At 42.4% G+C, this 27320-nt stretch overlaps 1 protein-coding gene across 3 annotated transcripts in view; it reads left to right on the forward strand.

The window, feature by feature from the left end:
- Positions 1-27320, forward strand: part of nfatc1 (nuclear factor of activated T cells 1) — a 233103-nt gene that overhangs the window by 98531 nt on the left and 107252 nt on the right. For all 3 annotated transcript variants that reach the window (XM_052023740.1, XM_052023739.1, XM_052023741.1), the window contains 2 exons: positions 8514-8569; positions 12723-12855. In XM_052023740.1, the coding sequence (XP_051879700.1) occupies positions 8514-8569; positions 12723-12855 (189 nt within the window). The remainder of the gene's footprint in view (positions 1-8513; positions 8570-12722; positions 12856-27320) is intronic.

The following is a 27320-nucleotide window of genomic DNA, read 5'->3' on the forward strand; positions in this document are numbered from 1 at the left end:
CAAATGAATAATCTGATCTAACGTCAAAACTTGACAGCAGCTTTATTTGGAACTACTGCCAGCAGTTGCATACCTGCTATATTTTGTGTGCAATCCCAAAATGTTGCTTTGCATAGGGTAGTAATAAGTGGGATCATAAAATAGGTCAAAGTAGTGATGTCATTCTCAACATTTTCATCAGATTTTTTGGTGCTATTTTGCCACAGACATACAATATTCAAGCTGACCTGGGAACCAGGCTTAGAATTTAAACACTGATACTGCCTTCTACTCCCTGTATTTGAGTACACACAAGACAAAGATAGTAATGATGCAATGACTTTCGTTATTACTGGAATCTGAGAAGTCAAAATTTTGGAATTTTATTTCTAATGGAAATTCGTGAACCCTCTAGAACCCAACACTTGCTTTATCTGACTGTACACAAATCAAAATGCAACATTTCTCATCACTGCACTCACTGATCTAAACTGGCTTACAGTTATACATTACATCTACATTAAAATTCACAAGATACTAGCACTCCGCCATTTCTCCGGTATTCCTGAATTTTATCATTCCGCCATTTACAGCTGTGCCTTCAACGGGACAGGGATTGAGCTCTGGAATTCCCTCCCTAAACCTTCTGATTTCTTCATTAAGATGCTCATTAAAACTTACTTCTTTAACAAAGCCTTTGGTCACATCTCTTAATACATGGTTTGATTGCAGGCATATGAAATGCCTTGAGATTTTTTTTAAAAAGTGCTACGTAAAAGGAATTGTTATTATTATTCTCTGGTGATGTGCCAAAGGTGATGATCTGAAGCCAAGACCATCTAAAATATGGGCAGAGTGATGCTCAGAAGTTATTTAAGTAAGAATATTTCTTGAGCTATGGGTGTTGTTTGTAAGACTGTCATTTGCTGCCAGTTTCTGGGCCCCTGTACAACACAATATACCACGTTGCCTTACCACATAGAAGGGGGTCATTTTGACCCTTCTATGCTAGCTCACAAAGCAATCCTATTCCCCACTAATTTTCTTTGTAACCTATTTGCTTCATATTCCCACCAACTTCCCCCACATTCTATCACCTACCTATGCACAAGGTGCAAGTTTTACAACGGACAATTAGCCCACCACATTGTACGTCTTTGGGATGTGTGAGGAAAAGGGAGGAACTGGGGGAAGTCCATGCAAGCACTGGAAAAAAGGACAGCATGGAGATCAGGATTGCACACAGATTACCAGAGCTATGAGGACACAGCTCTACCAACAGCCTTTATTATGTAGTTGCAGTATAGAATAGAAAATTTGAATGTACACCTGAAATGAACGCCATGTGGGAAAAAGCAGTAGGAAACAAAACAGAGCCTTGTGAGATAGATGTGTTTATCATCAAGCTGATCACATAAATGGAATGTACTTGAGGATTTGGTTAATACACTGTATTTTAATAACCTCACTCTAAAAATTTGAATTGTAGTATATAGTTTTTGTTGGGCTGCCTTTATAAGTCAGTTGCAACAATATACAGTTGTGGGATGTACAAAGGAGAGATTGCTATACACGTTAGTTCTTGATTATGCATAAACAACAGCTTACTGCAATTACATACCCAATGCATCTCCTTTTTAAAATTATGCTTTCTTTTATCTGCATCTAGCGATAAAATATGCATCAGTAAACAAACCAGTTTTGCAGTAAAACTACATTAAAAAATTAATAGACTACATGTAAAACAAAGTCCTACTCTGAATGAGAAAGGAGCGTATTCTGATTGCACTACAAGTGTGCTTACATTGAGCATCCTAGTGCATCAGCAAAATAGATGACATTGCAGTAGTAAACAAAAGATAGGGAAAATAAATTATGAAATTGCATCTACTAAATAAGTCACCATTGACTCCAAAGAACAGCTCAACAAACTTACAAGTCCCATAAATACAAGTACATTTTGAGGAACGTACCAATGTTATTTATTTTCCATATTTTACTGCTTCAGATTGAGATTTTATTACTATTATGGCTTATAGTGTGGATTGTAAAGCATCATGTGTTTACGCATTCTGCAATTCAGGTTTACTGAAAAATCATGGCTATGATGCATGTTCTGTGAAGTCTGAATGTTAACACCTGACATGTTAACACATGGAGGACCCCAGACAAGCACAGTGGTTCCTAACAGTGTGTGGAGTCCATCAGAAATTTTGGAACACACATGCAAGATCTATAGATGACATATGCCAGTGCTACAGGAGCTGGACTGTATTGGGCACCAAGGTTAAACATATTAGGGATGGGTCTCCCTTTGGCCTCTCCCACTGCTTTCCACTGTTGCTGATCTATACCTGACCCCTCCCCTGAATGGTGATCTGTTGCCTAACCATTGCTCCTTCCCCTTCTCAGCAAATCTCACCAACTGTTGTCTGAACTCCCTTCCCCTCTACCAGTGTGGTGTGGGAATTCCCTTCTCACACCCATGCCCATCTCCTGGCTTGACCCTTGACCTCTCCTATCAATTATCCCTGGCAGTCATTCACAAATCCCATCCGCCCCCCTTCACTCTCACCCCAGTCTCATCAATGTTGACCCAACACGACACTCTAGATCTTGACTTCACTAACCACTCCCATTGACAAATGCTCTAGCATGCTTTCCCCACCCTCTCATTCACCCAGGCCTCTTTCCCCAAGACTGCATCACCATGAGCAACTAACCCACTCCCTACACCCTTGCGACCGGGTCCTGGACCCAACAAAAGGACTTTGAGACCAAACAATGCTGCACCTCACTTTGGGGTTCAGCACAACCAAATTTACCTATGTTAATTAGTAGGACAACTTATAATTTAATGTGAGATCACAAGGTGCTGGAAGCAACTCAGCAGGTCAGGCAGCTAGAGAGAGGATCAGACTCAATATTTCCAGTCAGTGAAAGTTCAGGTCACTCTGGTCTCTCTCTCCATGGATGCTACCTGGTCTGGTGCTTATTACCAGCATGGAGTCATAGAGTCATTCAGCACAGAAACAGGCCCTTCGGCTCAACTGGTCCAAGATGACCAAGATGCCAATCTAAGCTAGTCCCATCTGCCCACATTTGATCCATATCCCTTTAAACCTTTCCTATCCATGTACCTGTCTAAATGTCTTTTAAATGCTGTTATTGTACCTGCCTCAACCACTTCCTCTGGTAGCTCGTTCCATATACCTACCACCCCTGTGTGAACAAGCTGCCCCTCAGGTTTTCCCCTCTCATCTTAAACCTATGCCCTCTAGTTCTTGATTCCTCAACCATGGGAAAAAGACTCTTGTACATTCATTCTATCTATACCCATCATGATTTTATACACCACTATAAGATCACCCCTCAGTCTCCTTCGCTCCAAGGAATGAAGTCCAAGCCTGCCCAACCTCTCCATGTAACCCAGTCCCTCGAGTCTTGGCAACATCCTTGTAACTCTTTTCTGCACTCTTTCCAGCTTAATGGCATCTTTCCTACAGCAGGGTGACACTCTGCTTTTATTTTGGATTTCAAACATTATGGTGTTTTGCTTCTAGAATATGTTTCACGTTCTTTTTGCTGAACAGTATGGTGCTAAATTGCCAGGACATCATTTTCTCTTTGCAGGGTCACTTGAGGATTCCGTGGGTATATTTTACTTTACCGAAAACCTTAATAAATAATTTGTTTAAAGCCTGAGAGGCTTTCTCACTACTTTCAGTTCCCCTACTGATGGCAAAAGCAAGTTATGCTCCACTGCCTGGATAATAAGCAGCTCTCCAAAATATAACTGAGACATATGCAAGGGTGGAGTGGAGAAACGAGAGGCACTCACCCTACTGTCAATCCTCAGCCGGTAATTTGTTGAGGTGAAGGATGTGCACGCACACGTTCATCCCATAACGTTAAGGATACATGGCCCCTCCACTCCAACTGCTGGCAGATTTGAAGTTCTGCGCAAGTCAAGCCTATTGTCATGTGCACAAGTACGGTGAGGCACAGGTACAATGAAAAACTTGCTTGCAGCAGGCACATAAATTCAGATACCACACCGAACATAAATTCTGCATAAATTATACAAGACACTAAAGAAAAAGACTGCAAAGCAACAACACAATACAGAAACAACACAATCAGAGACAATTCCATGATAGTGCAAGAAGTAGTCCGTAGTGTTCCATTGCTCAGGAAGAACCACTATATGCAGTATTTAGAAGCTAGAAATCCAATTTGGACTGCACTTGTGAAGAGAGATCCTTATAGTATGATGAGAAGAACCAGGTTTTGCTCATTGCAGGTTGATGTCCTGCATAAAGTTAGAAGGAGAACAGATGTTTGGATGAGGGGTAAGGAGGGAACAGGGGTGTGTACAGTATGTATGTCTGTGTATACAAATTACTGAAGGCCATCATGCAGATGCAGCGAGCAATTGAGAAGGCAAATGGTGCGTTAGCTGTTACTATGAGAGGACTGAATACAGGAGTACGGAAATCTCATTGCTGTTGGGCCTTGGTTCGACCCCACCTATAGTAATGTGTGCATTTTGATCTCCTTACCGAAGACAATGCATTTGGCATGAGGGTGTGCAGCAAAGATTTGCTTGACTGCTTCTACAGACAATGGGTTTGCTGAATGAGGAGACATTGTGTGGACTAGGCCTGTATTCTCCTGAGTTTAGAAGAGAGAGGTGACCTCGCTGAAACTTAAACTTTCTTAAAGGTTTTGTAGGGAAGATGTTTGCCATGGCTGAGGAGTCAAGGTCAGGAGGTACAATTGCCGAATAAGGGGTAGTAATTCTCTATCCCAGTCAGCCATGGAGGCTCGGTCATTGTATTCATTCAGATTGGAGATCAATAGGTTTCTGGATATTGAAGGACTCAAGGGGTACGATATTACTGGAAAGTGGAGCTGAGGTAGAAGATCGGATAAGATCTTGATGAATGGTGGAACAAGACTCAAAGAGTCAGATGGCCTAAATCCTGCTCCTATTTCTTATGTTCCCTTACTGACATCAGTGACTGTCACCTCCGTGGCTCTCTGAATCTCTGGGTATCAAGAATTCCTTCTGTTCTTGTGCTCTCCCTTCTGCAACTTACCAGTAAGATGAGCACTGATGAGAAAGTGGAGGCACTAGAGACTGCAGTTGCTGGAATCTGGAGCAACACATGAGATGCTAGGGGAACTCTGTGGGTCAGGCAGCATCTATGGAGGGAAATAGACCTTTGACATTTTGAGTCAAGACACTTCATCTGGACTGAAAGATAGTTATTGGTTTATTATTGTCACATGTACCGAGGTACAGTGAAAAACTTTGTTTTGCATGCCATCCATACAGATAATTTCATAACAACAGTACGTCGAGGTAGTACAATGGAAAAGCAATAGTGGAATGCAGGGAGGTAGCCAGTATAAAAAGGTGAAGGGAAGGGGTGGAGCAAGAGCTGGCAGGTGATAGATGAATCCAGGTGGGGGGGGGGGTGGTGGTGGGGTGATAGGCAGATGGAAGAGGGGAGAGTAGAAACAGTGACAGAAGCTGGGAGGTGATAGGTGGAGGTGACAAAGGGCTGAAGATGATGGAATCTGATAGGAGAGGAAGGTAGAGCATGGAATTAAGTGAGGGAGGTGGGGAGGGGACCCAGTGGGAGAGGTCTGTGGGTGTTGGGCAGACGGAGTGGGTGGAGGAGGGGAAAGAAACAGGGTGATGGGGGGCTGGGGGTTCAGTGCCTGTCCGACTGAACATTTCTGAAGCCTTGCTCTGTGTGCAGTTGCGAGGACACAGCAGGAGTAACCAAGAGTGGGAGTAACAGGGTGGTCAGGGGCAGACTTTGGAGATCTGAATTCAAGCCACAGGAGGCATGGTGAAGAGGCTTATTGTGGGTGGGGAGAGATACAGGAAGAGAAAGTTCAGCAGTGCTGGGGTGGTGCACAGCTGTGCAAATAGTGAGATCCATTACTCTCTCTTGTTCCCAAGAGCTGACAAGCCAACCATTGTTCATCAGAGATGAAGAAACTCTCTTCCTGTTTCCTATCGCTCTGCAATGTACCTTGCAAGCTGCCTTGGACAGTTGTGGGCCTCCAAGCAATGGAAAGTTCCCTTGGAAAAATCATTTTGTGTAAACCTTTATTGCAGACTGCACCTCGCCTTTAAGAAGTTTCAGGCTGTCTTTAAGGCATGGCCATCTTGCCGGATTTCCCATCTTTACAACTGGCAAGCTGCCTAGAAGTAGTAAGACTAGCACTGGCAATTAGCCAGTTTAAATCTAATGAGGCCTAGTTGCACTGGAGCTCCAGCTGCCTGTTCTGGCAGAACAGGTTCCCCACCTACCACCCAGCTAACATATGCCCAATGTCTCCTACGTAACACAGCAGCTAGAGACCCAGAGTGGAGCTTCAGAAGTGCCAGAAGGAGACTAAGGAGACTGTTCTCTTTGTCCAAGACTTAGTAGCTAAATCCAGAGATCTGAGCAGATAATCTAAACTCACTTGATCTTGCACTAGAGTGTCAGCCTGAATTTTTGTGTTCAAGTCTCTGGAGTGAGCTGTTTACTAAGCAGCCTTTTTAGGCACCACCGCTTAGGCTGCTGAGCATCTGGTATCAAGCAGCATGTGGGCGGTACATGATCCAAGCATTGATGCCTCAAGGTCTTGTTGTTGCTGCTACGTTCTTATCAGGACTGTGATTAACTCATTACAAGTCTCCTGCCTGATATATAGGCAGGTACCTTGGCTGCTGCATCAAGAGAGATCCCGATAATAATGACAGTTACACTACCAAGAGGGGAGATGGGACAGTGAGAGGAGGACTTCCACTCTATAGCTCCTGCTCGCTGTTCCCAGCAGGAGGAATCTTGATAATGTGCCCCTTCAGCAGAGGAGGGAAATCTGGAGAAGTGCCAAATGTATTTTATATTTAGAGGTTTCTTATAGACTCAAATAGGGACTTGTATCTTCAAACACTTAAGTCTCATGTAAACAATTAATTATGCACAATTTGAAACTCTGGCATTGCATTATTGGTTTAATGGGCCCATTTGAAAGCCTTCATCTGCAAACAATTACACTCGGGAAGAGCTTAATTATCTAGCTGCAAAGCTGGAACTCAAAGCTGCAATTCTCCAATGGAAGTAAATAATTAATCAATTTATTTTTACAAATGAAGAAATAAACAATAGTCACTGTACATATCGTGTTACAATGTTGTGTGTAATCCAGCAGTACTAGTAGCCATTGCCCTGGGAATTTAATCAAGAGCAAATCCACTACTGCAGAAACAACCATTTTACTTCCGAATGGCACGTGATTCTTGATGTGCTGATAACTGCATTAAAGGGAAAAAGTCATCCCTTTGCCCCTTTCTTGATTTGCAAGCACAATACAGCATGATAAGTTATTTTAAGTAGAAGTTGTGCAAATCTAGCTAATTTAAGTATAAGAGATTTCAAGTCTGAATGGTGCAGTGAAAGTAAATGGATGGAATTCAATAAAGACTGCATAAGAAGGTGAAGGCAGTTGATACAGTGAAGTCATTTACATTCAGGACATTTAAAATGCCTGCTGGCTAATGAAATGAGCTGTGTATAATACTTTTATTCTGACAACCATTCCACAAAATAAACTAGTAACCTTCTTCCGTAAAGTTATACATGGCCAATGGCAAGATGCAGCACAGTGGCACAGTTAACAGAGCTGCTGCCTCACAGCTCCAGTGACCAGGTTCAACCCCAATCTCTGACACTGCCTGTGCAGAGTTTGCACATTCTTCCTGTGACCTTGTGGGTTTCTTCCAGGTGCTCCAGTTTCCTCCCACATCCCAAAGAGGTGCAGGTTGACAGGTTAACTGCAAATCATCCCCTACTGTGTCAGTGAGTGGTAGAATCTGGGGGGAGCTGATGAGAATGTGAAGACAATAAAAAATGGGATTAATGTAGGATTAGTGTAAATGAGTGGTTGATGGTCAGTGCAGACTTGTTGGACTGCAGGGACTGTTTCCATGCTGTATCTGTGAATCTGTGACATTTCATAAAACTCTGATAATCTGGCACCCTTGGGACTTTGATATGAGGGCTGAGCAGATTTTCTGGACTATTGAAAGAGATTCCTATTAATGCCCAAACACACTTTCATGTCACTTTTTTTTATATGTTAAACAGTAATATAATGAGATCCCCAGTGAATCTGGTGAATTTAAACAGAGCAGAAAATATACAAGCCCTCTAGACCCCAGCTCCAGCACCAAACCTAGCTGTGTACCTGAACCCTGAAGTTCCAAACCCTAACCCCAGCTCCAGCCACACACCCAGCCAACATTCAAAACCCAGCCTCTGTCAGTGGCTACAGACCCTGCTCATTACAGACCAATGAGTGAGCCAGTCAGGATTGGTCAAGAATTAGCAGGGTCTGTACTGTCAGGATTTCCAAACAATCAGGTATGGGATTATCAGAGTTCTACTGTTCATGAAATCTCTCAGAGGATACAAGTAAAGGTAGAAAGATTCACAATTGAAAATGTATTATGATTTCTTCCCCAGATGGACATCATGTATGGGAGACTGAAGCAAAGACTGACAAGGAGTTCTTTAAACCTGTAAGTTTTCTTAATCAGATGGGTTCGTTCTAATGCCTCTTCATTGTTGTAAATGATGGAGCATTAAATTGGTAAATTTAATTGGTAAATTGGTCATTATTGTCATATGCACCGAGGTATAGTGAAAAACTTTGTTTTGCATGCCATCCATTACAGATCATTTCATCACATCAGTACCTTGAAGTAGTACAATGGAAAAAAAACAGAATACAGAATACAGTGATAGTTACAGAGAAAGTGCAGTGCAGGCAGACAAAAAGGTGCAAGGTCATGATGAGGTAGATTGTGAGGTCACAAGTCCATCTTATTGTACAAGAGGTCCGTTCAATAGTCTTGTAACAGTGGGATAGAAACTGTCCTTGAGCCAGGTGGCAGGTGCTTTCAGGCTTTTGTATCTTCTGCCTGATGAGAGGGGGGGAGAAGAGAGAATGTCCGGGGTGGGTGGGGTCTTTGATTACGTTGGCTGCTTTACTGAGGCAGCGAGAAGCGCAGGAAGAGTCCATGGAGGGGAGGCTGCATTATTATTGCAGAATAGGCATTTCAGGGTAAAGTAGCAGAGTGTATTAAGTTACTTGGCTGGTGCTTAGAGTGCTGAGTCATTGATCCAGAGATGTGAGTTCAAATCCCACCATGGCAGCTGTACGGTTTAAATTCAACTAATGAAATAAAGCTGGATTTTTTAAAATGCTGATCTCAGAAAAGCTAAGTTCAAAACTACTGGTCTGTTTTAAAATCCTATCTGGTTCACTAACATCCTCCAGGGAAAGAAATGCAAGACATTAGTGACGCCGCATTTAGAATATTGTGTTCAGTTTTGGTCTCCCTGCTATGGGAAAGATGCCATTAATCTGGAAAGTGTGGAGAGGAGATTTATGGGGATGCTGCCGGGACTTGAGGGACTGAGTTATGGAGACACGTTGAGCAGGTTGGGACTTTTTTCATCAGTGCTTAGGAGAATGAGGAGTGATCTTGCAGAGGTGTATGAAATCATGGGGGGACTAGAGAGGGTGAATGTGCACAGTCGTTTTCCTAGGGTTGGAGAATCAAGAACTAGAGGGCATAGGTTTAAGGTGAGAGTGGAGAGATTTAATCAGAACCTAATGGGGAACTTTTTCACCCAGAGGGTGGTCAGTATATGGAATGAGCTGCCAGAGGAAGTGGTTGAGGCAGATACATTAACAACATATCAAAGACATTTAGACCAGTACATGGATAGGAAAGATTTAGAGGGACATGGGCCAAACGCAGGCAAATGGGACTAGGTTAGATGGACATCTTGCTCGGCATGGATGAGTTGGACTGAATGGCCTATTTCCGTGCTGTATAACTCCATTTGTCACTCCAGAAACTCACTCTCCTTCCCCCAACATGGTTGATTGTTAGCCATCTCATCAATTCAGGGACAAAGAAGGATATATAATAAATGCTGGTATTGTTAGCAATGTTCACATCTTGTGTACACTTCAACGAAACACATATTCAAGGAGTTTTACTTTCATTTTAAAAAGTAAAGCTAGGTAGGTGTCATCAGTCTCGGCTGCCAAGGAGGTTTGTACACTGTTAATTATAAACTTATTGACAAAAAAATTAATCTGACTTTGGGCTTCAATGCATAATTAGTGATAAGCCATCCTGTTGGGAATCATGAAAAGTGGATTATTTTATTAGCACATAGAACAGTACAGCACAGGAACAGGCCCTTCGGCCCACAATGTCTGCACTGAATATGATGCCGAATTAAACTGATTCTCTTCTGCCTGTACATGATCCATATCCCTCCGTCCCCTGCATGTTCATGTGTCTAACAGCCTCTTAAATGCCACTATCCTATCTGTTTCCGTCACTTCCCCCGGCAGCCTGTTCCAGGCATCTACCAGTCTCTGTGTAAAACACTTGCCACGCATATCTCCTTTAAACTTTCCCCCTCTCACCTTAAATGCATGTTCACTAGTACTTGACATTTCTATCTGGGAAAAAGATGAAGAAGATTTAGACCAGAAAATTACACATCTGCTAAAAGTGCAATGGTTGTGGTAGTAATGGTGGTAATACTTCTGATGATCACTGTCTTTACTCTGTGCAATGTCCTGCATGGTTTAATAAGGAATTCCTGGATTTGTTGCCAATGATACAATGCTACACTCTAGCTGATTGCCATCTTCTCCACTGGAATCACCAAAACTAGTGTTAATTTAACTTAAGTAGTTATGACTTGCTTTGCACAGAGGTCACTGATCACAGATAGTGATGTCAGTTGGCACTCAGTATGCTTGTTTAGAAGTCGCCTGCATGAAATCCTGCTGCAATTTTGAAATCCATTAATAAAAGGCCCTGACTATACCTGGGCTACGGCTGGGGATTCTGAAGCATTCATCTTTGATCTAAGATGTTGGTAAGGCCGCATTTAGATTATTGTGTTTGGTTTTGGTCACCCTGCTATGGGAAAGATGCCATTAAGATGGAAAGATGCCATTAAGATGGAAAGAGTGCAGAGGAGATTTACAAGGATGCTGCTGGGACTTAGGGGACTGAGTTATGGAGAAAGATTGAGCAGGCTGAGACTTTCATTGGAGCATAAGAGAATGAGGGGTGATCATACTGAGGTGTATAAGATTATGAGGGGCAGAGATAGGGTGAATGTGCACAGTCTTTTTACCAGGGTTGAGGAATTAAGAGCTAGAGGGCATAGGTTTAGCTGAGAGGGGAGAGATTTAACAGGAACCTGAGGGGCAACTTTTTCACCCAGACAGCAGTCAGTATATGGAACGAGCTGCCAGAGGAGGTGGTTGAGGCAGGTACATGAGCAACATTTGAAGGGCACATGAACAGGTACATGGATAAGAAAGATTTAGAGGGATATGAGGCAAACTTGGGCAAATGCTTAGATGGGAATCTTGATCAACATGGACCAGTTGGGCTGAAGGGCCTGTTTCCATGCTGTATGACTCTATGATTCTATGATCTATCTTCCTCCAGGTTGGTTAATTTAACTTTTATTGGTATTGGTTTCACCTCCCAACACCAGTCACCACCCAACTTCCTGTCAATAGCCTCTGAGCTTGGGAATTGGTTTCTTATTGTCACATGTACCAAGATACAGTAAAAGGTTTTGTTTTGCATGCCATCCAGACAGATCATTCCATACATAAGTATGTTAATGTAGTACAAAAGGAAAACAATAACAGAATGCAGATCTTGGTCATCTCCGTTACCTCTCCTGGATCATCTCCCTGTCCGACCCTGCCCTCCTGATTGTGTCCCTGGATTCTTTCCCGCTATCTCACTCTCCCCATTATCTTCACAGTGCTTTTTGCCTCTGATGATCTCTTTTCCCCTTACTCTCTGGAAACCCCTCTTTTAATCTGACTCTCAACATCCTTCTGGCAGAACCTTCGCTTTCTGCAATCAGATTGCAGAGTGTGCACAGTTGTATGGGTAAGGCATATTCTGTCACATGTGATGCCTTGGTCACTATGTGAAATTGAATAGGAGTGGCTGCTTCTTTAACTCCTTTTTAATGTCCATGACAACTTCTCAGCCAGTGCCATTAGAGTATTCGTGGAGAAGAAGAGTGAATTTTGCAGCTACTTTATGAGTATTTAGAAGCAAGGATCTCTCATCATTGTGCCTACATCATTGTGCAACTATAGACTAACAAATGTTTACAGTTCACTATACTGATTACTGCTGAAGGTGCTGAGCTTTCATACTACACTCACAACTTTACGAATTTAAGGTGGCACAGCAGGTAGTGCTGCTGTCTCATAACTCCAGGGAACTAGGATCGATCCTGATTTCTGGTGCTGTCTGTGTGGACTTTTCACATTCTCCCTGTGACTGTGTGGGTTTCCTCAGGGTGCTCAGGTTTCCTGCCACATCTGAAAGATGTTCAGACTGACAGAATAATTGACCCCTGGCAATTGTCTCTGGTGTATTGGTGAGTGGTAAAATCTGGCGGTAAGATGATGGGAATGTAGGGAGTATAAAATGGGATTGGTATAAATAGGTGCTGAAGGTTGGCATAGACTCAGTGGGCCAAAAGGCCTGTTTCCATGCTACATGACTCAATGACTCCAATTCACTGCAAAATCTGTAGAAGGTCTTCTTACTGTTTGATTATTTCATCAAGTTGTTTTCATTTTCTTTGTTACAGAGTACACTCATTGTTGAAATTCCACCTTATCGGAACCAACGCATTACCAGCCCTGTTCAAGTTTATTTCTACGTCTGCAATGGGAAACGGAAGAGGAGCCAAAGCCAGCGTTTTTCCTATCTACCAGCTAATGGTAAATGCTTACATTAAAATGGTTACATACCTGTAATGTCCCAATTCAGGTATCTTACTTACACCATATTAAATTGTTGTACCATTGGTAGTCATGCCTTCAGGAATCTGCCTTCTCCCCTCTACTTCCCATCCCCAAAGCTGCAACTTTCTCCCATTCCCTCCTTGAGTAAGATGGTCATTTTTAATTATCTCCCTGTGTGGCTTGGCATTACTTTTTGTTGGATAACATTCCTGTGAAGTGCATTGGGCATTATTAAAGACACCATATATATTTGAGTTGCTGACATTCAGAGAGGAAAGATAAACTGTTTAAAAGACCATATTTTGGGGTCCAATTGTGCCATTTTGTTATTTGATCGAACATTAATAAATTAATGTTGAATGAATACACAGCAAAAAAGATAAAAATATTTAACAGTTCAAATTGTTAGGAAGAATGATCATAGTTCATTATTTTTAAATAGGAACTCAAACTTCCTCTTTGTGGTAAATACACCTCCAATAGGGAAGATGATTTTTGATGGGCAAGTGAGGTGAGGCAGCAATGTACTGTGAGTTGGAGGTTCTCAGACATTGAGTTTGAAGTGTCAGACAGTTCTTTGCATTGGATAACACGTTCACATAATCTGCTGTGTAGTCATGGAGGGTCAATGTTAGGGTTACTCTATTTTGAAAGTCAGAGGTCAAAGAGATTTTTTTAACCTCAAGCTCCTCTTATATACATTAAAGTTTGTGATCACAAGGTACAAATGATCATACTGATGAGTGTGTTAATAACCACAAGACTAAACAGATCTTAAGTGCATTTTCAGTATAACACCATGATATATTTCTCAATTTAAACTCTTAAGTTATAAATATAGAAGTGTTTATTTTACAGAAGTAAATTTAAAACAGTTTTTATTTGATATTTGAAATAAAGGAAATGACGCATCATTGAATGTGATTTTGCATCAGGAGTGATGCATATAATTAAGTTTGGAGTATTTGCCCTTGCATAATTGGTATACTTCTACATTGCTTGTGGTTTATTGAACTGCTTCCTATAAACCCACACTGATTACAGCTATGAGTCTACATATAATGTTTGGGCTGGAATGCCTTTTGTGACTGCCAGCCTTTTGCATCAAAGGCTCTGAACTAATTGAGGGACGATTGTAAGGTTACTAGAACACAAAAAAATAAAAGCAGATCTCATGGGACTGCACCTGCATTCAATAAGATCATGGCTGATTCCGTACTTCTTCCTGTTCTCCATCTAATCCTCAATTTCTTTATTTTCCATTGCACCCAAAAATCTATTGATCTCAATTTTGACTGTTGCTGTTCGGATGAGGGACCATTGGTTCTGATTTCAAGGATAAGATCCTTAGAAATTTCTCTCATTGTCTATCCACCTCTATGGCCAAGAAAACACACCAACACCTCTACTCCCTCAGAAGGCTAAGGAAATCAGTGTGTCCCCAGTGCATTTTTGTAGATGCACCATAGTTTGGTATGGCAACTGCTCTGTCCAAAACCACAAGAAGTTGCAGAGAGTTGTGAACGCAGCCAAGTCCATCACACAAACCAACCTCCTGCACTTCCTGCTGCCTCGGGAAAGCAGCCAATATAATCAATGACCCCTCCCACCTGGTCATTTTCTCTTCTCCCCTCTCCTGTCAGGCAGAAGATACAAAAGCCTGAGAGCACAAACCACCAGACTCAAGTACATCTTCTATCTCACTGTTATCGGAGTCTTGAATGGACCTCTCATACACTAAAAGATGAACTCTTGATTTCCCATCAGCCTTGTTGTGGCCCTTGCACTTTATTTGTGTACCTGCACTGCAGTTTCTCTGCAACTGCAACGCTATATTCTGCATCTGTTTACTTTTTACTACCTCGATGTAATTATGAATGGCAATGATCTGTCCGGATGGCACGCAAACGAAAGCTTTTCACTGTATCTCAGTACATGTGAGAATAATAAACCAATACTGATGCATTGTTAGGAATCGGTTCAGCAGTGGGATCCCCAGTGCCAATCAAAAGTGTTATCAGCAACTTTGTAAGATAAGGAAGGATCAGATAATAAAACAAAAGATGTTTCATCAAAGTATAGAGTATAATTATGTAGGACTCAATTGCATTTATGGAGCAATTATCATTTAAGGCTATTACAGACAGAGAGCGAGAGATGCACATGTACAGAACATCTCGCTCTTATTTGAGATGTAAATATTTAGAGAGAGTGGGTAGCAGCCCAGGACTCACTGTAAACACTTCAATTAACTGCATGGACATTGTAAACATTGTTCAGGAGGTCCAAGAAGGTGTAAGCTCTTTCTAGAACTGCTTTGACACTACATTGGTGTCAAACTCAGATGAGTCATGTGTGCTTTTATATTATACAGAATTTACCTGATTTGTTGCATCGAATTTACTGTACCGAAACAAACCAATCAGCCAAACTAGTCCATGCAGAGTTTACACTCCATGCCAACCTCCTCCCACACAACTTCATTTCATCCTATCATTGTCTCCTTCTAGTCTTTTCTTCCTCTAGCCTGTATCTTAATTGGCCTTAAGTGCATTGATGACACTTGCTTAAGTTAGTTTGCATTCTCTCCCCTCAATAGGTGAAGATGTTTCTCATGAAGTTTATCAATGGTTATCTTACGGTTGTGGTCTTGCTTGCAAATAGAAACCCCTATGTCTAGCTGATCAAACTCCTTCATAATTTGTATTTAGTTATAAAATGGAAAAATAATCATTTTGTACCTTTTAAAAAGTTCACATCTTTTTTCTCCATTCTGTTGGACCAGGTTGCTCTGTTAAAAGTATTGGAGAAATGTAATAGGATGCATTCTTCATTTTCATACGATTACCATATTCCCACCCAGATGGTAAAAAGTATTGGTCATTGGGTAGGAAATGTCCATCCAAAAAATGGGCATTTTCAACTTCCCACCTTCTCCAATCACCTTCACTTCCATGGAAGAAAGGAAGGCATAAACCCCAAGCAACAAAGCAGTAAAGTTATTCCACAATTCCAATTGCATAACCCACTATTTAAAGGAACACTCTGCTGAGACCGAGAGATGTGACCTGCAAATCAAGCAGCTTCCAAAGTCCACAGAGTGTGCTACAGCTAATGATGATTTATAATTTGGTTGAGGCAATGAGTATAAAAGTTGGCAAGTCATATTGCAGCAGTTTAAAACTATGGTTAGGCCACATTTAGAGTATTGTGTGCAGTTCTGCTCTCCTCATTACAGTAAAGATGTGGAGGCTTTGGGGAAGGTGCAGAAGAGGTTTACCAGGATGTTGCCTAGATTAGAGTGTATTAGCTATAAAGAGGTGCTGTACAAACTCGTCTAGAGCATCGTTGGCTGAGGGATGACCTGAAAGAAGTTTATAAAATTATGAGAGACCTAGTTTGGGGTAAATAGTTGAAAGTCTTTTTTCCAGTGTGAATATTTCAAAAACTAGAGGACATAGCTTTCAGGTGAGATGGGAAAGTTTAAGGGAGATGTGCGAGGCAAGTTTTTCACACACAGAATGGTAGGCACCTGGAATGCGCTAACAAGGGAGGTGGTGAAAGCAAATCTGATAGCAATATTTAAGAGGCATTTAGATGGCACATGAACAAGTAGGGAATGAAGGGATATAGACCATGTGCAGGCAGATGGGATTATTTTAATTTGACATCATGGTCAGCACAGACAGCGTGGAGTGAAAGGTCTGTTCCTATGTTGTTCTATATTCTATAATACATGCCAGGAAGATGTAGGTCCCATTTCACCACTGTCAGCTCTGCATTACTAGAAGTGTCATTATGACAAAGCCTTACGACCCAAGGTGAGTCAGGGACTGTGGAGTAGAGGGCAAGGACAGTGAGGAGCCTTCTCTCAGAGGACTTAAACATACTACATCCTCCCAGGCCTGATGCTGTATTTTGACCTGTAACATCAACAATTCCTTCCTAAACCAATACCCCCCCAACCCCCCCCCCCCCCCCCCCCGAAGATGTTACTCGACCTGCTGAGTTCCTCCAGCAGATTGTTGCTCCCAGGACCTCTCTGATGGACAATGTGTTCAAGAGGCTCAGACTTTCCCAGTCTGTCACTGCAGAGATATGTGACATTCTGTGAGAAGACCTTCGATCACACACTGGTGCCTGGACTGTTCTCTCTGTGGAGGTCAATGCTCAGTATCATCTTGACTTTCAACCTCCTCACCTCCACATTGCCACAGCAGACCTCTGTCTCTCTTTATTTCCTTCTCACTGCTGCTCTGATCACTCAGGCACTGTAAATTGGTAAATTGGTTTATTATTGTCATATATACAAAGGTACAGTGGAAAATTTTGTTTTGCATGGCATCCCTACAGATCATTTCATCACATCACTGCATTGAGGTAGTACAAGGGAAAACAATAACAGAATAAAGTGTTACAGTTACAGAAAAAGTGCAGTGCAGGCAGACACTAAGGTGCAAGGCCGTAACAAGGTAAATTGTGAGGTCAAGGATCCATCTTATCGTACTAGGTACCGCTCAATAGTCGTATAACAGTGGGATAGAAGCTGTCCTTAAGCCTAGTGGTACGTGCATTTTGGCTTTTATATCTTCTGCCCGATGGAAGGGGGGAGAAGAGAGAATGTCTGGGGTGGAGGGGGACTTTGATTATGTTGGCTGCTTTACCAAGGCAGTGAGAAGCATAGACAGAGTCCATTGGAGGGGAGGCCGGTTTTCGTGATGTGCTGAGCTGTGTCCATAACTCTCTGCAATTTCTTGTGGTCTTGGGCAGAGCAGTTGCCGTACCAAGCCGTGATGCATCCAAATAGGATGCTTTCTATTTCTATAGACATGATTTGGACTTTGATTTCAGTGAGGACAACATGAAATCTGGGCACTTGGATTTCCCACCATTGATGGCATCCTCTGAGTGGAGGTAGACATTGACAGCACCCACGACCCACCCATCTTTTCATCAATAGGAAAGCTTTCCACTTTCTCAATGTGCATATGATTGTGGGTCATGAGAAGAATTTCCTCACAGTGAAAGGCCATGTTTCCAGAAAGCAGACATGGTTCCTTCATCCTAGCTTTTTTCAGAAGTTTGCATTGTCCGAGAGGATGGATCCAGTAGAGACACCTCAGAGCAGTGCACTTTTGAACCACAGCACTCGAGCACAGATACAAGGAGAGCCACACACATTGTCAATTTAGAGGTTGGACAAACTAGGGTTCTTTTCTCTGGAATAGTGAAGACTGAGGGGAGGGCTGATAGAAGTTTATAAAATTATGAGAGACACAAATAAGTAGGAAGCCGGTATCTTTATCTCCAGGGTCAAACTGTCTAATACTAGAGGGAATGCATTTAAGGTGACGGGGGTAAGTTCAAAGGAGACATGTGGGGCAAGTTTTTTGCACAGAGTGGTGGGGGCCTGGAATGCGCTGCCAGGGTGTTGGTGGAGACAGATACAATAGAGGTGTTTAAGAGGCTCTTAGATAGGCACATGAATGTATAAAGAATGGAGGGATATGGACTATGTGCAGGCAGAAGGGATTAGTTGTCATTAACCTAATTACTTCGGTACAACATTGTGGACCATAGGGCCTGTTCCTGTGCTGTACTGTTCTATGTTCTATGACTTAGCATAGATTGGTACCTGATAGTCAGTGCAGACATGGTGGGCTGAAGGGCCTGTTCCTGTGCTGTATGACTCTGAAGGTGTGCCATAGGTCACTTGAATAATGAGATTTTGCTGACTGCATCAGCACAGAGGTGCCTTGCAATTCGCACCAAGTTCACACTTGTGGTAACAGTATCTGCAAGTGTTGCATGCTGCACAGTCGAGCAAACTAGACTGCAGCCGCAGGCAGAAGAAAGGCAGATAGGAGACCTGAAGTGTGAGGGACTTGTAACAGATCCTGGAGCGCAGCAGAAGCAAGAAGACTTTCCGCTATGAGCTTACAAAATGACATTCTCCAACGTAAGCCAATGACCCACTTCACAGTACAATCCTCAACACCAATACAGTACACCAGTGATCAGGTGAATGACACATAATAATCCTGCATACCTGCTTTGCAGCTCCACCTGCACTGATTACAACACACATGAATGAATCCCTGATTGAATTACCAGGCTTGTTACCATATCTCTGTATTTTTTGGGGTATGGCAACTCACTTCAGGATCCCAGACCCCTGCATAAACACACTTTCTGTGAGGATCTCCATTCTACAGGTGTGAAGAGTTGGGTGCAGTTCGTCCTGAAATATCCTGTGAGGACATGAAATTTCTTTCTGCATTGCTTCATTGTGTGGTGTTTCTTACTCCTGAAGGAGACTATTGAAGCCTCTTCACATGGTGGGATTGGTAGGTCTTCTGCCTTCTCCCCAACCCTGCCCCTGCACAGTGCATCGGGCCTTCCTGCTGGCATGCACCTTGTTGACCAAGACATGTCCATTTGAGTTGTTGCAGGAGCTGACTCCTCTCCTGAAGTGGCAACCATGTACTTTTCCATGGCAGCCATGGGAGTGTGCTGACGTCCTTCTCTAGTTGCTATACTGCAAGTGTCAGGGGACGTATGAAATTAAGCGGGGTCTATAGGAAACCCTGAGGGTCCTATTTTATAGTTTGTTTCTGGGTGCAAACAGTCAGAGGGTGGAGCGGAGGGAGGGTGATGACTGAGAAAGATAAATTCATAGGCCATAAAGTCAAAGGGATGAATGGCCTAATGCTGCTGCTATGTCGTACATTCTTATGGTCTACAGGAGCTAGGCTGGTGGATTGGGAGCAGAGTGTGGTTGCTTATGGGAAAGTGACATTACAGACAACTTTTATCTAGAAATTGAATTTCACCGAAGTTGTTCCTTTGAAATATAGCTGTATTTAGCAGTAACGAGTTCCCCGCAGAAGAAAAATATGAAAAACCACTGGGAGCTGACAAGTTCTGATTTTAACCTGCTTCCTGAATCCTTTTCTACATGGATCCCAATGTCCATGCAAGCGGCCTACAGTTTTTCTTCAGAGGATTCTGTTGCAGTTCTGCTAAGGAAATTAGGACTGTCCTTTCAGAAAATGAAGCAGTGGTCTGGCCTTGTGTGGGAAAATAAATCAGCAATACATGACTTTATTGATGGAAATTGGGTAACATAATGTCAATACCCAGAGAGGTAGCTGTACTAACAAGGTAGGGTGGGTTATCATCTGCAAGGGAGGGAATCACTTGAGCTTTGTAGATCCCACTGTGATATTCTATAGGTTACAATAGAATGAAAGAGTTGATTAAGGGAGAGCACTCTCACCAGTAGATACCTGCCCAGGGTTAAGTTGCACAATAGCAAACTGTTGACATTCCTGGGCAAGGTAAAAAGAATCATTGGTGATTGGTTAGCTTCAGGTGATGTTAACATCTTATGATTGCATAGAGCCAGTTACTGATGCATCAAAAGTAAGTAGCTGTTATTCCTTTAGTAATGTTGTTTCTAGTTCCAAAAGTGAGAAATGTCCACCCAGACACCTTGGAATGGGCACAGTGTCAGAGTGAACAAACTAAACGTTTGAGTTTCCATTGGGTCAATAATGGAAAATTGTTTTAAGTGTTACTCACAGCTTGGCTAGTAAGCCATGTTTTTTTCAAGGAAAAAAAATCATAAACTTCTTAATTAAGTTTCCCTTTGCCAAAAGGAAGTGTTATTTGAACTTCAACAGGAGTATACAAACTCAAAATGAACTGCGTCTTTGAAGGGAGCAAAGAATGAGACTGTTTCTCCTGTGACAATGCAGACTTTGCAAGAGCTGTCCAAAATTAAACCCCAGTCGTGAATCTTCTGCTTCAAATATTTATCCATTTTTTTCTCAAAGAATGCAATGGTTTCTGCCTCAACCACCCTTGTGGTAAAACATTCTGGGCTCTGACAACTTTTTGGATAATAAAAATAAAAAACTCTTCATGGTGCCCCTGACTGCCTTAGTGATCAGTTTAAGTTGTCATGAACTCACCAGCCAGTGGAAATAACCTTTCCCTAATCTGTAGGAATTTTACATAACTTTAAAACCTCAAAAAATTCATTAGTTTTCACTGTCAGAGTGCAGTCTGGTCCAATTAGGCCAAACCCTGACAAATAACTGCTTATGCCCCAACATTTTTCCTTAATTAATGTATTTATTGACAACACTGCTTTAGCCATTGAATTGGAGGTTGGTCGGGGCACATGGCTTACTGCAAACAGTTTATATTTCAACAAACAAAGTCCATTTACTTACAAAACAACTGCAGCAACTTCTCCCAATAAAACCAGGGATTTTTTTTCTCCCCAGGAAAATGCAGCCAGAGGAGGATAGTTTAGTGCATGATATCAATCATTTTAGTTCATTCATGGAACGGGAACATCGATGGTGTTTATCATCCACCCCAGTTGCTCTTGAACTGAGTGATTTGCAAAGCCATTTCAAAGATAGTGAGGATACTAATTCTATTTTAAATTCCAACTGTTTTACTTGAATTTAAATTTCCCCCAAGTAGGATTTGAACTTGTGCATCTAAATCACTAGCCCAGACCTTTATACTGTACAGTTTACTCCTGTAATCTGATACACTTGGGACTTTGGTGGTACCAATCTATCAGATTTTCTGGACTTCCAACCCTGCACTTCCCACTAACAGCTCTCGGATGCCTCCTCATACCCACTCCCGGGCCATGTCCCCACCAGTGAACACCAGGTCAACGTCTCCCACCCAGTCACAGATCTCATCCCATCAGGAGATCTGCCCTCCACTGCTTCCAACCTGATAGTGCCCCAACCCCACACTTCCCGCTGCTGACTGCAGATTTTTCAGACTCTTGGATATTATTCCTAATCATACCCCAACACATCATTAATTTGCTTTTTTTAGATGTTCCATGGTATTATAATAAATTTTTCAGTGAACCCGGTCAATTTCAAGGGAGTGGAGGAACCTGGGCCACCGGAGATGGAAAAAAGTGTGGGAACTGGGGCCCCAGAAAGTTGGAAGGGAGTGTGGGAACCAGGATGCTGCCTGGATTAGAAGGTATGAGCTATAAGGAAAGGTTGTACAAACTTAGGTTGTTTTCTCTGGAGTGTTAGAGGCTTATGGGAAACCTGATAAAAGTATATAAAATTATGAGAGGCAGAGATAGGGTAGGCAATCAGATTCTTTCTCCCAGGGTGAAAATGTCAAATACTAGAGGCCATACCTTTAAGGTGAGAGGGGGAAAGTTTAAGGGAGATGTGCGGGGTAAGTTTTTTTTCACAGGGAGTGGTGGGTGCCTGGAATTCACTACCAGGGGTGGTGGTGGAAGCAGATATGATAGTAACTTTTAAGAGGCTTTTAGATAGGCACATGAATATTCAGGAAATGGAGGATAAGGATCACATGCTGGCAGAAGGGATTCGTTTAATTTATAATTGTGTTCGACACAGAAACTGTGGGCCAAGTGGCCTGTTCCTGTAGTGTACTGTTCTCTGTTTTATGTTCTATGAACCACGGCCCTAGATCTAGAGCCCGATGTATCAGAAGGGAGGGCAGGGATCTGTAGCCCCAGTAAGTGGGAAAGGAGAACAGGAACCATGGCCTGGTGAGTAGGAAGGGAGAAGCAGCAAACCTCACCTGATAAGCCAGATGTTGAAGGTTAGATAACGAGTTGTCAGAGTTTTGCTGTTGACCAATAACTATGCCACATATCAGAACGGGCCCATTGGGTGCAATTCTAGATGCCACACTTTAGGAAGGATACCAGGGTCTTGAAGAGTCTGCAGAGCAGCAGCCAGGATGATGCCAAGGATGAAGAAAGTTTGGTTATTTCAAGAGACTGAACAGTCTGCTAGTATGCTTCTTGAAGCTGAGAAGTTCAAGGAAGGATTTAACAGAGGTATTCAAAGTTCTGAGTTATGATAGAATAAAAAGGAAGCAACTGTTTCAAATGACAGATTGGTTGGTAACAAGAGGATGTGGATTTAAGATCATAAGAGTCTAAGAAACAGGAGCAGGATTGAGCCTGCTCTTCCATTCAGTAAGACCATGGCTGCTCCAAACCTTGGGCTTAATAGCAGTTTCCCACTCCCTCCATGCTCATTGCCTGCAGTGTTGTTCAAATATCTCTCTGTCTTTGCCTTGAATATATTCAATGACTTTGCCCCTACAGCTCTCTGGAGGGGAAAATTCCAAAGAGTCCTGACCCTCTGAGAGAAGAATTGTTTATCATATATCAGAGAGCCACTACTCTGAAACTATGACCCAAGTTGTTGATACCCTTTGCTGGAGGAAACATTCTCTCAGCATCCGCCCTGCCAACCCCCCTCAGGATCTATGTTTCAATGAGATCACATCTCATTCTTCTAAATTCCAGTGAGTGTAGGCTTAACTTGTCAAACTACTGTTCATACATCAACCCCTTCATCCGAGAAATGAACCTAGGAAGCTTCCCTGCACTGCCTCCAATGAAAGAGTATCCCTCCTTAGTATGGAAACCAAAAATATGTTGTACCCCAGGTGCAGTCTCACCAGCATCCTGTAAAGTTGCATCAGAGCTTCTCTACTTTTATACTCCATACCCTTTGCAGTTAAGGCCGACCTTCCATTGGCCTTTCTAAATACTTGGTGTATTGGCATGATGACCTATTGTGCTTCATGAATTCCAGAGTCACGACCCTCAGAGTTAAGAAATTCCCAAGGTTTGTCTTGAGTGGATGATTTGGGATGAGTGTTTATTTAATGTTGCAATCAGGAATACATTGCCAGAAAGAATTAAAAAAAAGCTGAGTAAATTGGAAATTGGAAAGGAAATATCTGCAAGTTATGGATTATGGTAAGGGAAGAGGAGGCCAACTAGGCAGTTCTTTCAAAAACCCTGCAGAGATATCCTGGGTTGACTGACCTTCTTCATTAACATTTGATGTTGAGGTTCCAACATCTAATCACAGCTGAAGTTCTCTGACCCAGGCACTGACCTAAAGTTGGAGGCACAAGAGACCGTAGATGATGGAATCTGGAGCAACGCACAAAACGTTGGATGAACTCAGCAGGTCAGGCGACATCTGTTGAGGGAAATGGACAGTCAACATTTCGGGTCAGTCCAGATGAAGGGTCTCGACCCAAAACATCAACTGTCCATTTCCCTCATAAATGCTGCCTGACCTGCTGAGTTCCTCCAACGTTTTGTGTGTTACTGATGTAAAGATGACCATTAAGCTGGCTGCGATGTGAATCTCTTATATTAATAGGGCATTCTACACCACAAAAAAGCTGTCAAATTTCCGCCTAACCAATATTAGCACAAATGTTTAACTCTCTGCTCTTGCAGTCCCTACCCATTTGACAGAACCCAGAATGATGCTGAACTTTGTGTTTGTTAAGGGCTTCATCTTTGGCATTTGGCTTTGCAGAGAATTATGTATCTGAATCCACACCTTCCCCCATACATTGGTGTTCCTATTCCTTCATCTTCACCCAGAATCTATTGCCTCACAGATGCACATCTATCATATCCATATCCCTGCTCTTTGCTTCCCACATACCCTCCCCAATTCTCAATCCCCTGCAGATTTCGAAATACGCTGTTTGTACCAAAGTTCAAATCCTCTCCATTTAGAGGATAGAAATGAGACCAGTACTCACCTCACTTCTTCCTTCCTTTGCTCTGTGCCTAAATACGATTTCTTCTCTGGATGTCTATGCTCCCTTATGCTTGTACCATATGCTTGGAATTTTTCTCCAGATGGCTTATTCAGTACCTTATGAATACCCATACGGGAAAAATCTGCTTCATCCAATCAATCACTTCTTTAAAAATCAGAGTGAAATTTGTTAAATGCTGTTTTGTCTTTTATAAAATGATAGGGAAATGCACAATCTTATCACAAATTATGATTATGCAGAGTTTGTTCATCATAAATTGAAGTTACTACTTTATGCTTTTTAGCCCTCAGTTATAAAGCTGCCATTGCCCAGTTGGCAGATTAAGGAAGTTTGAGAAACTGTGACCTGAGACTCTGCTATCTTGCTTCTTTCAGTAACTTGCATTGCATGTTCCCTGGCTGTTGGTTTAGCTGTGAACTAACTCCTTGTCTCCTGATCTTCCTTGAGAAGGAACAGTGCTAGACACCTGTTTTTTTTGGTGGAAAGCTCAGAGTTGGGTAGGAAACAGACAGCCCATTCACAAAATTGGGTAGTTGACATTAAGGCATACTAATTTGCCTGTCCAAGTTCGTTTCCTCCTGCCGACATAACTTCCAGTAACTTTTCAATTGCAATCTTGGCATTGGAGGTACAGCACCTTGTCACTAAGCTCCATTTTGCTCCCAGGCATTCACTGAAACTAGCTGAATCAGGGTATACTAAACTAGGCAACATTGCCTGCACTCTCTTAACTAACTACCAAACCAACATCAACAAAACCACATTGCATTGAATAACGATTAAATCATAAATTATTTTATTCACTTTTAAATTAATTTCAATCAACACCTGATTTGAAGGGTCACAGGTTTGCCTTTGTATTAGGATATTATGATTCCCTTATTATGGCATAATCTTAATTAAGTGCTGTATTATCTGACTTGATGGGTCAAATTTTATAGTGGTCAGTGAAGCAACATACTTCGTCACTGACCTTGAAAACATTCAGCTACCTCTGAGAATGTAAACATACCCATTTTCTTCGAAAGTTAAAAAAAAACTGCATATGTTGGATGTCAAATACAACAGAAAATGTTGGAAACGCTCAGCAGGTCAGGCAGCATCTGTGGATGGAGAAACACAACATTTCACGTCCAGGAACCTGAAGTGGGGACGTTTTCCATGTCTGCTGTTGTCAAGCATCGGTTCAGGAGGATCTCGCGGTGGGCTTGGGGAAGAGGGATGTTGGTTGTAGGACAAGATGAGCGATAGGCAAAAACATAGAGAGATTGCAATGCAATGTATTTCAAATTGAGGTATTATTGGATAGGGTACCAAGGTCAGAGAGCACTGGAACAATGGGTAAATTGGTTTATTATTGCCACATGTACAGAAAAACTTTGTTTTGCATGCCATCCATATATTATTTAATCACATCAGTACAACAAGGTAGTTCAAGAGAAAAGTAATAACAGGATGCAGAATATAGTGTTACAGAGAAATTGCAATGTAGGCAGAAAATAAGGTGCAAGGCCATGACAAGGTAGATTGTGAGGTCAAGAGTCCATCTTAACATACAAGAGGTCCGTTCAGTAGTCTTGTAACAGTGGGATAGAGCCTGGTGGTACGTGATTTAAGGCTTCTGTATCTTCTACCTGATGGGAGAGGGGCAAAGAGAGAATGTCCTGGGTGGGAGGGGTCTTTGATTATGTTGGCTGCTTTACCGAGGCAGCAAGAAGTGTAGACAGAGGTCATGGAAGGAAGGCTTGTTTTCCTGATGTTCCAAGCTATGCCTACAACTCTCTGCAGTTTCTTGTGATCTTGGGCAGAGCAGTTGCCGTACCAAGCTGTGATGCATCCAGATAGGATGCTTTCTATGGTGCATTTATAAAAATTGGTGAGGGTCAACTTGTAACAAAATAAAGTAAATGGAAAATGGACAATCAAATGCTGACCAATATAACAATGAAGTCCAGTGGTAACAGACACATGGATGCATATTTAAGTTGCAGGTAAACCAAGGCAGCAGTGGAGATGTGTGGTATGAAGGTGTGGTAGATGGGCAGCCATGGTGATGGAAAGAGTATGGTGCTGGAAGATCAGATCAGGGGAAAGTTGGATGCCAGTTTAGTGACCAGTCTGATTCAGCCTCAGACTTTAGCTGGAGAAGGAGGTGAAAGTGGAAGGATTCCAAGACCAGGGAATGGAGTTTTGTAGTAGGACCAATGGTGATATGCAGGTCTCTGATATTTCTGGTCCACTCCCAACCCATTTCCCCAGGGCAGAGGGAGAGAAAGAGTCAATTTCTTTGTGTCTTTGCACACCTAATGGTTTACAAGTGGCACACTGGCACAGTTCGTAGAACTGCTACCTCACAGCTCCAGCAACCCAGGTTCAATCCTAACCTCCAGTGCTGTTTGTGTGGAGACACAAGCAACTGCAGATGCTGGAATCTAGAGCAACAAATAACCTGCTGGAAGAACTCAGTCAGTTGAGCAGCATTTGTGGAAGGAAAGGAATTGTTGATGATTCAGGTCGAAACCCTGCATCATGATCTGAAACGTCAACAATTCCTTTCTTCCTAAAGATGCTGCTCAACCTGCTGTGTTCCTCCAGTAGACTGTTTGTTGCTCCTATCTGTGTGGAGTTCACACGTTCTCCCTGTGACCACATGGGTTTCCTCTGTGTGCTCCCGTCTCCTCCCACATCCTAGAGACGTGCGGTCAGTAAGTTAATTGGCCATTGTAAATTGTCCCTAGCATGTAAGTGAGTGGTAGAATATGGGGCGAGTTGACAGGGATATGGGGAGAATAAAGTGGGGTTAGTGT

This window comes from Pristis pectinata, chromosome 9 (genome assembly GCF_009764475.1).
Source record: "Pristis pectinata isolate sPriPec2 chromosome 9, sPriPec2.1.pri, whole genome shotgun sequence".
Lineage (NCBI taxonomy): Eukaryota > Metazoa > Chordata > Chondrichthyes > Rhinopristiformes > Pristidae > Pristis > Pristis pectinata.